At 36.0% G+C, this 12,656-nt stretch overlaps 1 protein-coding gene across 7 annotated transcripts in view; it reads right to left on the bottom strand.

Moving 5' to 3' along the window:
• LOC150079383 (5'-AMP-activated protein kinase subunit gamma-1-like) overlaps positions 1 to 12,656 on the bottom strand; it is a 383,429-nt gene that overhangs the window by 99,921 nt on the left and 270,852 nt on the right. For all 7 annotated transcript variants that reach the window (XM_090383409.1, XM_090383412.1, XM_090383411.1 and 4 more), the window contains one exon: positions 2,659 to 2,762. In XM_090383409.1, the coding sequence (XP_090239535.1) occupies positions 2,659 to 2,762 (104 nt within the window). The remainder of the gene's footprint in view (positions 1 to 2,658; positions 2,763 to 12,656) is intronic.

Raw genomic sequence — 12,656 nt, 5'->3', positions numbered from 1 at the left:
TATTACGTTAACTTGTCATTTCAGTTTGTACACGTAAATGCAATCAAATGTATGTTGGTTGTCATGATTGTCATTTGCACAAATTCTCATATTTCCATTAATTACACATTTTACCCTTTGGGAAGATATTTATGGCAATTAGGAATATCAGGTGGAATCTCTTTATTGGATTTCATTCACAGAGATATATATCCCATTTAACAAATGCATTTTGAACATTTCTGCAACCCACAATGCAGCACAAAAGACATTATTTGAAAAATTCACAAGTGATGCAGTTCTTTGTTTGCCACTGTATTTATTATAGTTACATTATAGCAACATTTGTCTCTGCTGCTTTGCATGAAACAATACACTATATTTTTGCTAGAGTTTTTTAATTCCACATTTTCATTTATTACATTATGTATTTAATTTTTATATATATAAATCAATATTATACACAAGTGAGCGATGTCTAATTGCAAAGAAATATGCATTTAGTCAAAGCTTAATAAAGAGACGGCACTCACCTCAATAATCCATTGTGGTAATATGAATCAAAAACAGTAGTGAGAGAAATCATTGGTTAAACTAAAAATGGTGTTTAAAAATCGCGATAAGGAAGCATGGTTTAAAAAGAGTAATTGAAAAACTTAGCCTAGAGAAGGAGGGGAGCACCATATCGTCCTCTATTTGTCCGAAATTATCTAAAATTAAAAAAGGATTAAGGCCAATAGTCGAGAACGATGGACTTTCGATGGTTCATCTTAAGTTGGTGATAAAAAGAAGAGCGAAAGGGTTGCTGTAGATCTTAAGTACCCGAAATGTTATACTGGACACATGGTAATTTAATTTGTGTGAGACTTCAAATGGTAGACAAGGTAACTGGAAGTTAACAAGTTAAGCCATAAGTGGCCAAGTCACGGGACATGTGCCTTCTTCCCTCCTAGAAAAAAAAAAAAATAATAATATTAGTATATACCTATGTATTATTTGTATTAATACGTTTGTATTCAGTTTTTAAATTGATCCAGCCAACCGTTGTTACATACAAAATGATCACATCCAAATTGTTTAGTTTAAGACGTCAAGATCGGTGTTGAGATGATACCATTCTATTACGAGGGTTTCCTATAGAAGGAGTTTGTAACTTGAATTTAATTTGACGATGGTTATTGCAGTATCAACTGAGGGGTTGTGGTTATGAGTGAGTACATGTTGAGACAGTTCATAACCGCAACTCCTCAGTTGATACGGCAATAACCATTTTCAAATAAATTCAAGTTACAAACTCCTTCTATATGAAACCATCGTAATAGAATGGTATCATCTCAACACTGATCTTGACATCTTAAACACAAAACTTCCAGTTACCTTGTCTACCATTTGGAATCTCATGCGAATTAAATTATCACATGTCCAGCACAACATTTCGGGTACTTCAGGTCTACAGCAACCCTTTCGCTCTTCTTTTTATCGCCAACTGAAGATGAACCATCGAAAGTCCGTCGTTCGACTATTGGCCTTAATCCTTTTTTAATTTTAATTTCAGACAACTAGATGATGATGATATGGTGCACCCCTCCTCCTCTAGGCTAAGTTTTTCAATTACTCTTTTTAAACCACGCTTCGTTATCGCGATTTTTAAACACCATTTTCAGTTTAACCAATGATTTCTCTCACTACTGTTTTTGATTCATATAACCACAATGGATTATTGAGGTGAGTGCCATCTCTTTATTAAGTTTTGACTAAATGCATATTTCTTGTCATGAACTTCGGCATCTTAAGCTTTTGCTAACCGGCATCCCCCTCCCCCCCATACTTGTCCTTCAACCCATGCACGGTGCTAAGTAGTATAGGTTTTGATACCTTTCGTGTTTGGGGTTTTCATAAAAAAAAAAAAAAAAAAAAAAAAAAACTCTTTTATGGTCTAATTGCAAAGCAATGGCATTAGGGCTACATTTTGGTATTTCCTTATCAGAATACATCTTGGAATTTAAAAAAAAAAAAAAAAAATTATATATATATATATATATATATATAGACACTACTTAAAATTGGAAGAAAAATGAAGGAAACAAAAGATCAGCCATCATAAACTGCATCAGCCAGCATAAATTGCTATAAACTGCAATGTTTTAATTTGTTTTTCTTTATTAGGTCATTAAAATACCATGAATGATCAAGATCATTTTAGAATTCTTACTATTATGTGACCAGTGAAAGAAGAACAATCTAGAGAAATCAGTTTGAAATGGAGTCAATTTTACAATTGTAGGTAAATATAGGGCACTTCATTCTATGAGCAACAGTGTAATGGTTAAATTTATTTATAAGAATTTACTTCACTTATAGGAAATGATTTGTGAAATTGACTCAAATGTTCAATTTAGTCACGTTGCTTTAGCAATCATAAAATTTCTAGATTCATTACATGTGTGACATTATCTCTAGCCATGCAAAAATAGAAACTACAACTGGCATGTGAAACTCATTCAACCTTAAGTATTCATCAGCTATAGGGTTTGTCTTAAATTAAATTAAATTAAATAGAAAGGAAACTGTATGTAAATATATATTTCAACTGCAATGTCCATTTATATTTAATAAGTTAAAAAAAAAAAAAAGTCAAACTATAAGAAGATAAGTAACTAAAATAAAATTAACACTTACAGGGAGCCTTGTGTCAAAAATGACTAATTTGGCACTAGTTGGCATTAACTGGTAACATTTGTAGTTTTTAAAAAATTTGACAAATATCATATCTTCATCTCCACCTGGTATATATGAAAAACAGGGATAACACACACATTACAATTTAGAGAAAATTACATCAGCTAATACAGTATAAGCCCTGTTATCTGGTATACAGGGGAAATGCCAGTGGGACAAGTATTACTCATATAGATGTCTGCACTGTACAATGAAATGCTATCATGTGAATTTACTCTTCTTATTCCTGAAACTTATCAATGATAAGTTTCAGGAATAAGAAAGAAGTCAAATTTTTTTTATCTGTTTTGGAATACCAAAATGAACAGAAGGAATATGGATATAACAATATAAACATACTTGCCCAAGTAACCAACACTTTAAGATGGTGGTTGGGCAAAGGACAGACTTTGGTGACTCTAGTTGTAATTTTTGAAGTAATGTAAATAGTAATACATTATTTCCAACTTTCTAAAAGTTTTTCTACAAGCTTTTAACACAAATTTTGCTGTCTTGGTAAGCATTGCTTTTATTTAATGATTTTTTCAATGTTTAATTACTGAATTCACAGTCTTTGGTCCAGTACCTACCCAGTACAAACTGGGTAGGCAAATTTTAAAATGTACCAGTTGCATGAGCTTTACAGGTGGATGAATACTGGATAACTGGGCTTTTACTGTGTAATAAAAATTAATAATGACAATATTAGTAATAAGTTAAGGAATAATCTGACAACACAATAAATTATATTAAATCTTATACTATATAATATCGGTGTAGATACACCATAGTTTACCCATAAATTTGAACTACGTATGTAGTGTAAAAGGCATCGTTTTAATTGTATCTCAAATTGTGGGTGCCTTCACAATGAGATAGCTGGTATTGCACTACTTCAAATAAATAATGCTTCTCTAGTAGAGAGGACTACTGTTATTTATTTTCAGTGGATACCATCACCCAGACGATGTTTGGCATCTCTCATATTCTCACACTGTGGAAATGACTTCGCAACTGTGAGGGCATGCTGCATTACCAGGGTACCTACCCACTCACTGATGATGAAGCCAAATAGCTTCGAAACGATCGTCTGGGTGGTGGTATCCACTGAAAATAAATAACAGTAGTCTTCTCTACTAGAGAAGCATATTTATTTGAAGTAGTGCAATACCAGCTATCTCGTTGTGAAGGCACCCACAATATGAGATACAATTAAAACAATGCCTTTTACACTACATACGTAGTTCAAATTCATGGGTAAACTATGGTGTATCTACACCGATATTATATAGTTAATTACCTAAACCATAAGAAATTATGCCTTGTGCATCTCATCTTCTAATAAATCTTATGCAAATAAAAATATATATTATTACATTTAGTCATGTTTAAAGAGGTGTCAAAATTAAAATGACTCCAAAGAAGGAATATATGAGTAAAAATACAAGTTGCTTTTAAGGTTCAAGTACAGTAAAAATTTCATAATAATGAAGGCTGAGAAAATTAAAAAAATAATAATAATAATATAGCATAAATTCAAAATTTTTGTGGGGTGTCTTTGTATATTATACTTATCTAATGTTCATGATTTTGATTATTCGTGAGGGGTTTCTCTGCAAGCTTACGTTAAGACTTTCAGCATAGGGGCATTTGAAAAATTTGTGGCCTCTGTACGAAGGGCTTATTTGAGGAGTCTGATAACGTTTCTGAATAGTCCACTTTGCAATCAATACATTTTTTCCACTGATGCTGCAATGCATTAATTCTGGTTGTGAAGATGGTTTTCTCTTTAGCATTCATTAATGCATCGATTGAAGCAATTATATCATTGACTGCGGTAAAATGGCAATTAGGAAATAGATGAAAGGCCACTGGTGCTAGATGTGGTGAATATGGAGGAACGGTCCAATATTTCAAAGCCACACTCATGCAGTGCAGTCATGGCAATGATAGACTTGCAAAAAGGCACGTCCTGGTGGATCAAGACTCCTCTGCTCAGTTTTCCCTCTGCATTTGTCTTCAATGTTTTTACACAAATGCCTCACAAGGTCTGTGTAATATGCACCTGTGACAAAATGGTCTTTCTGAAGGTACTACTAACAACACTGCACCAGCATCCGAAAAAACTGATGCATCACCTTACCAGCAGAAGAAATCTATGTGGCTCTCTTTGAAGGGGAAGAAGAGCTGTGTTTCCAATGTTTGGACTGATTCTTTGTCTCTGAGTGAAAGTGATGAGCCAACATCTCGCTCTCTGGCACTCCCCTCATTGAATGACTCCTCATGTGTGAATATAGATGCAAAATAATCATTCAGTTCGTTAGCTACCTGAGCATGATCATCAATAATCAACTCATCTATGTTAAGTGTTCCAATCTGATTCATCCCTTTCCTTCTAGAGTTTACATAAGTAAAGAACTCTTTGCTGTATTTCTTTGCATCCTTTGCCAAAGATTTCTTGTAATCTGCCTTCGCCTGCCTAACCTCCTTTGTGACTTGATTACAGACTAGTTTATACCTGCCACTGGCTTCTGTGTCACCTGATACTTTATATGCATTCCATATATTCTTCTTCTCAGCCACAACCCTCATTAATTCATCTTACATCCATTTAGGCCTAAACCTTAAACAATATTTATCAGTTGGAATGAAAAGCCTAGTAGCCTCCAAAATTAAGTCCCTGAAGGCTTCCCATTTAAAAAATTTAACGTTGTTAACATCATCAGTTGATCCCACTGTACAGAATTTAAATTGTCTGAGACCACTGTAGTCACCTTTATGAAAGCAAAAGCATTGTGTTCACTGTCACCCAGTGGTTCCTTTATCTGCAAATTCTTAATGCATGAATAATTACTGCTGATAATCAGATCAAGAGTATTACTCCCTCTGGTTGCTTCTCGAACATGTTGCTGTAGAAAACAGTCATCCAATAAATCCATAAAAGTCTTGATAGTGTGCGAGTGACCAATCCACAAGTTCCAGTCAATATCTGGAAAGTTAAAATCTCATTATAAGACATTCTGATTTACTGGTCCACTCTATTTCTCTGCACAATTGCTCATTATACTAATCAGATTCATTAGGCCTATAACACACACCTACTCTCATTTTTCCTTTGCCAGTGCTTATTCTAATAGAAGTAGTGCAAGAATCACTTTTGCCTCTGCCTGCAGCCACTGTTAACCTTTTTAGTCAGTGTATTCCCCCAAGCTAGCAGTTTTTTTACCCACCTAACACTGTCTCGATAGCATCAGCAAATATTCTTGCACCCTTTCTATTTAAGTGTACCCCATCCCTGTAGAAGCAGTCTCTCCTGTCAACAAGCACAGACCAGGCTGAAAAAAAATTCTATCCCTTGAAACTTGCACAATCTCTCCAGGGCTGAATTGATTGACAAGGCTTTCATCATATACTCCCTCCTATTGTGTGTCTGGGCAGAATTGCAGACACTTTCACATTCAACCCTAACTCGCGACTCTTTTTTTTTTAACATTGACCTGTACTTGTTAAGTAAATCTGCAGATCTCTTACTCTTAATGTTATTGGTTCCAACGTGTGCAACAGCATCACCTTTTGTGCCCTTAAAAGATGATATCTGCTCTACAACGTCATAAACTTTTGCCCCTGACAGACATACCCTGGTCCTGTTCCACCTATCCTTCTTGCATAGTATATTCCCGTCTCCCTGACAATAGAGTCACCAACAATAACTAGTTCCTTTGGGACCAGCGCATTCTGCTTTGGAGATTGCCTCTGTTTTGCCTGATGCACAGGAGTGAGCTCTGTCATTGAGCAGGGCAGCTGAGAGCATGATGGGTCCCTCATATTAATTTCTTTTAGGGCATTTATCCTACACCTCAAGCTCTCAGACTCCCATCAGAATGCTGAGTTGGTGCCTAATTTCTTGACACTCTACACACCTAACACACACAAAGGCATCCTCCTTGGCTAGATCATGTCCTGTTTTAGAAAGGTCAGCAAACATTTCACATTTCGCACATTTTTTGAGACTGATGCATTGGAGAATCACCCCCTTCGTTTCTCCCCCGAGTCATAACACTCTCGCTAGTCTGTGATCTTTGCTTCGCAGCTCTAGTCTGGGTCATGATTTCCATTTAAATACAATTTAATTAACAATGAATTTTAATAAATTTAATATTATTTTTGATTAATTGATAATAATATTATAATAAGCTAACAGATTCCTAATACAGTGCTTCATATTATGCTATATAGTTTTACTTTATACCTTAAGCAATTTCTTATCAACTACAATATGGCGGCTAGTTCAACCATATTGGCGCCAACACCGGGAATCTTAACTTTCAAAAATCGCTGGTTAAATTCAAAATAAGAAGCTATCGAATGCTACTAAACCTATTTAATATCTATGTAAAACACAATGTACTATGTTAATTAATGAAGAATACGGTAAAAATTTAAAAATACTTATCTCTTTATAGCAGCCAAAAATCAACCAACACGTCACACACAATCAAATGCTTTGGAAATGTCAAGAGTAACTGCTGGCTTTACTTTGGAAAGAGCAGAGGGCTGATAACCAGAGGGGAGGAACTGGTTGGATAAAGAAAATTTCCATGCAGAAAGAAAAACACCAGTTGAATAAGAGAGTATAAAAAGGTGACATTTACAGGAGCAAGCTGCAGAGCACAAGTCTTGAGAAGAAATGGAAAAATGACAACAGAAACAGGAGACATCTTAATGTCCTCCTTGTGTCAGAAGATCATAAGAGGCATTGAGTGGAATGTGTATGGTATGGTATTTGTCAAATAGATAGCCTCCCGGGCTTCTGTCCATATGCTATTTGTTCAAATGCAGTAATTTTCTGAACCTTATCCAGTTAGAATTTATAACAACAACAAAGGAGATAATAGATGAAACTACCTTTGGCCTCGTGGTGAGGACAGTGTCTGCACCCTCATCACGAGGAGGTAGAAAGCCCCATCTAGGAAATCTTACTGACGTGCCGTCAGAAAAATCATAACAAAATAATTCAAGGATTATAACACATAACAAGGGACTTATGCCATTTAACATTGTCTATTTATGGTCACATCAACCATCAAAATGTAGTATCAAGACTCTCCTGATAACAAAAATTATTACAGTGACAAAAGGGAAGCATGCACTCGAGTGGGCCTCTGGCACACAATACAGAAATATATAAGGCTGATCTCAACTCCACAGCCATTTGCGGATGAGCTAACATTCCAAAATATTAGCTGCATCGTTCCTAATAACTTGCTGACAGAGTGCCCTACAAGCAAGGTGCAGAGCACAGGTCTTGAGAATAAATGGAAAAATGCCAACAGAAACAGGAGACTTATTGGTATTAAGATTGGACAGCTTAATGTTTTCCTTGTGTCAGAAGATTTTAAGGTAACTAAGAGTAGCAACAAGGGCATGTATACTTGCATGTACACCAATGATAGGAGTATAGTTAATAAATTTGATGAGCTTGAAGTGCTAGTCAAGACATCAAAGGCAGATATTGTTGGGATATCAGAGACATGGTGTCACATAGACATAAGCAGTGCAGAACTGGAATTTGGGAAGTACAATGTGTACAGAAAAGATAGACAGGACAGGAAGGGAGAAGGGGTTATGCTGTTAGCTAAGAAACACAAAATCTAAGGAAGTGCATCCAATTGATGTTGGTGGACAATGCAATGTTCAGTCTGTTTGGTGTGACATAAGCACTGGGAAAGGAAAAATGAGACTAGGTGTGTGTTATAGGCCTAATGAATCTGATGAGTATAATGAGCAATTGTGAAGAGAAATAGAGTGAGCCAGTAAATTACTGTCTTATAATGGGGGATTTTAATTTCCCGGATATTGACTGGAATTTGTGGGTTGGTCAATCGCACACTAGCAAGGCTTTTGTGGATTTATTGGACGATTGTTTTCTACAGCAATCGAGAGGTAACTAGAGGGAGTAATACTCTTGATCTAATTATCAGTAGTGATTCTTCATGCATCAAGAATCTGCATATTAAGGAACCACTAGGTCGCAGTGATCACAGTGTGCTAAAATGGGATTTACTCAAAGAGGTAACTACCATAAAGGGTAAAGGGAAGGGTTTTTGCTTTCATAAAGGATACTACAGTGGTCTCAGATGGTATTTAAATTCTATATGGTGGAACCAACTGATGATGTTACCAACAACAAATTCAAAATGGGAAGCATTCCAAGAATTAATCTTGGCAGCTACTAGGCTTTTCATACCAACAAAGAAATATTGTTCAAGATTTAGGCCTAAATGGATGTCAGATGAACTAATTAGACATGTGACAGAGAAGAAAAATGCATGGGATACATATAAATTAACATGTGACACAGTAGCCTATGATAGATATAAGCTGGTCTATAACCAAGTTACAAAGGAGGTTAGGCAGGCAAAGGCAGATTACGAGAAAGCTTTGGCAAAGGATGCAAAGAAAAACAGCAAAGAGTTCTTTACTTATGTAAATTCTAGAAAGAAGGGGATGAATCAGATTGGGCCACTTGATGATCCTGCTCAGGTAGCTAACAAACTAAATGAATATTCTGCATTGACATTCACACATGAGGAGTTATTCAGGGAGGGGAATGCCAGAGGTGTATTCAACTCTGGCAGTAAGCTAGATAATCTTGTACTAACTGAGAGTAAAGTGGAGGAGAAATTGTTGAAGATAAACACAAGAAAGGCATGTGGGGTGGATGGAATCTATCCAGTTATATTAAAGAAGGTGGCAAAGAAAGTAAGCAAACCCTTAGCCATAATTATAAGAGCTTCCCTGGACTCAGGAGAGGTACCCATGGACTGGAGATGTGCAAATGTGACCCCAATCCACAAAGGAGGATCAAAGGGAGAAACTGGTAATTACAGACGTGTTAGCTTAACTTCTGTTCCAGGGAAATTAATGGAGGCACTGGTTAAAGAAACATTGCAGGATCATCTAGATAAGACTTCAGTTATAGCTCAGACACAGCATGCGTTTGTTAAGGGGAAGTCTTGTCTGACTAATTTGATTGGATACTATGATGTAGTCACAAAGGAACTGGATGCAAAGAATAACTCTGATATCATATATTTGGATCTTAGAAAAGCCTTTGATACTGTTGCACATGGAAGACTGCTGCACAAATTGGAGCAGTGTGGCATTGGAGGCAAATTGTTGCTATGGATAAAGGGATGGTCGAATGGTAATCAATAGTCACTGCTCTTTGTGGACTAATATTATTTGTGGATCCTTCAGGGTTCAGTGGACTAATATTATTTGTGGAGTCCTTCAGGGTTCAGTGTTGGGTCCATTGTTGTTTTTTGTATTTATAAATGATACTGATGATGGTATATCAGGCTTAATGTCCAAGTTTGCAGACAATACGAAGGTTGGCAGGGTTGTTAATGACACTAATGACAGCACACTACTGCAACAGGATCAAGAAAAGTTGAGCGGATGGGTTGAGAGGTGGCAAATGTAGTTTAACATTGACAAATGTAAAGTACTACATATGGGAAGCAGTAATCCCAGAGCAACATATCAACTCTATGGTACCACACTGACAGTGGTAGAGAATTAAAAGGACCCTGGGGTAATTGTGCAGCATATATGAAGTTTTCTGACAGTGCAGATGGTCTGCAAGAGTAGCTCATGGTGTCTTGTCAATGATATACAGGAATTTTTCTAGCAGGGATAAGGAGGTGATTATCCCTTTTTAGAAGGCAATGATCAGGCCACACCTTGAGTACTGTATACAGGTCTGGAGGCCTCATTTTAAGAAGGATGTAGAGCTGTTGGAATGAGTACAGAGAAGGGCAACAAGATAAGTGAATGGAACAAAGGGTTGCTCTTACGAAGAAAGGCTTAAGTTTTGCAAATTACAGTGTCTGGAGACTAGGCACCTGTGAAATGATCTGATTGAGGTGTATAAGGCCTTGAATGGTTTGAGCATGCTCAATGCGGATGGGATTCTTCCTCTTGCTCAGAATAATCACCTGAGAGGGCATAAATTCAAATTGAGGAAAGACAGATGTAGGATAGATGTGCAGAAGTTTGCCTTTAGCCAGCGGGTAGTTGGTTGGTGGAACAGACTTCCATCCTTTGTTATGGAAGTTGATAGCCTAAATAAATTTAAGGCTGAGTTGGACAGGTATGAGTAGGACAGGTTTGGATCGAACAGAGGGGTGAAATGGGAGCAGTTTTTTATTTTATTTTATTTTATTTTTTTGGCTGATGCTATATAAGCTTGCTTTCTTGCATCGTGTGCCTTTGCTAATGCCAAAGATCACAGGACAATTGAGTGGAAGGTGTATGGTATAGTATGGCAGAAGGCAAGTTACCATGTACATCAATGTAACAGTAAGGGAAAAAAAAATTGAGATATTAGTAGAACAAAGATCAGTAACATAAGCCAAATATCACCAGTGAATTAATTGACAGAATCTATATTGATGATTGTTAATAAGATGAAAAGTTTAAAATTCACCAGGTTTGTTACTCTCCAAATGTTTGAGGTAAGTGAAATAAGATGATAATCACAGCAACAGTCCACCCGCTTTAAGAATTGCTGGGATACGGGTAAAATTTCTATGCAGAAAGAAAACATTAGAGAAATAAAGAGTGTTAAAAAATAAGCACTAAACAAGAGTTAGCTCTGGATTGCACGTTTTAAGAACAACTGAAGAAATGCCACTTATACTTAAAACCTGTGCTCAGGACCTGCACCATTCTTTGAATGACAATTGCTTTGGATTCTTTAATGTCTTTCTGTCAGAAAACTAGGGAAGAAACTTAATTAAAACATTGTATGGTAAGAAAAGGTTTACAGAGATTATAAATTCAAAAATCAGAGGAAGAGTAAGATGCTGATAAGTCAGCTTTATCATTCAATAAAGATGCAAAAAAAAAACCATCAGGATATTAGCATCAGTAGTGGGAAATGATACAAGAAAGCAAGCTTATACAGCATAATCCAAAACAAAAACACATTTCACCTATCCATTCCCAATGATAGTTTGTCTAGCTTCCTTGAATTTATTTAAGCTATCAACTTCCACAATAACAGATGGAAGTTTGTTCTAGGAATCAACCACCTGCTGGATAAAGGCAAACTTCCACACATCTGTCCTTCCTCAATTTGAATTTATGGCCCCTCATGTGCATAGTCTGAGCAAGAGGAAGAATCCTATCAGCACTAAGATTGCTCAATCCATTCAAAGCCTTAAACACCTCAATCAGATTACCTTGCAGGTGCCTAGTCTCCAGTTGAAAAATTTTATGCCCGTGAGCAGGTGGTGCATAAAATTCAAAAATAATTAGTAAGAAGAAACCTGGAAATCATGGAATTTTCATTTAAGAGAGTTTTTTTATAACTGAAAAAAATAATCATAACAAAAAAAAAAAAAAAAAAAACCATACCCTTTATTAAAAATATGCTGTGTAAGAAAAACAGAATATCAACTTCAGATAAACCATTTCGTTTTCACATTATCGTAATAAAAGTTAAATTTAAATGATCACAAGGCGGTTATGCTTCATCATAAATGACAGCTCAATCAATAAGATTTATGCCATAATAGATTGCTGCATGCAGTTTCTGCTGTTATGTTCTACAGTTTTGTATGACATCGAATAAGGTACAAATTTCAAAATGTTTCATGTGTTAAGAGAGGACACTTTGGAATTTGCCATTCTAAAAATTTCAGGTGACAAGGTAACCCGGCATTCCAGATTTGTTAACAAGATGGAAGGTTTTAAGATAGTGTAAGAGTTGGCAGATGATGGAATTCTCCATTACTTTGGAAAGAGTTGAGATAAATGCAATAGGATGATAACAGAAGGAAGAGATTTCTCATCCTTTTCACTCTTCTGCTTTAGTAATACAAGTGGTTTTAAATCTATTTCTGTAATATTACTGTTTACAAACCAATTAAGTGTTCTTCCAATGTAACTTT

The sequence above is a fragment of the Mastigoproctus giganteus genome, chromosome 10 (assembly GCF_048544385.1).
Source record: "Mastigoproctus giganteus isolate SK-2022 chromosome 10, ASM4854438v1, whole genome shotgun sequence".
NCBI classification, from domain to species: Eukaryota; Metazoa; Arthropoda; class Arachnida; order Uropygi; family Thelyphonidae; genus Mastigoproctus; species Mastigoproctus giganteus.
The sequence above is the reverse complement of the archived record's forward strand: the minus strand, read 5'-3'. Positions and strand labels throughout refer to the sequence as shown.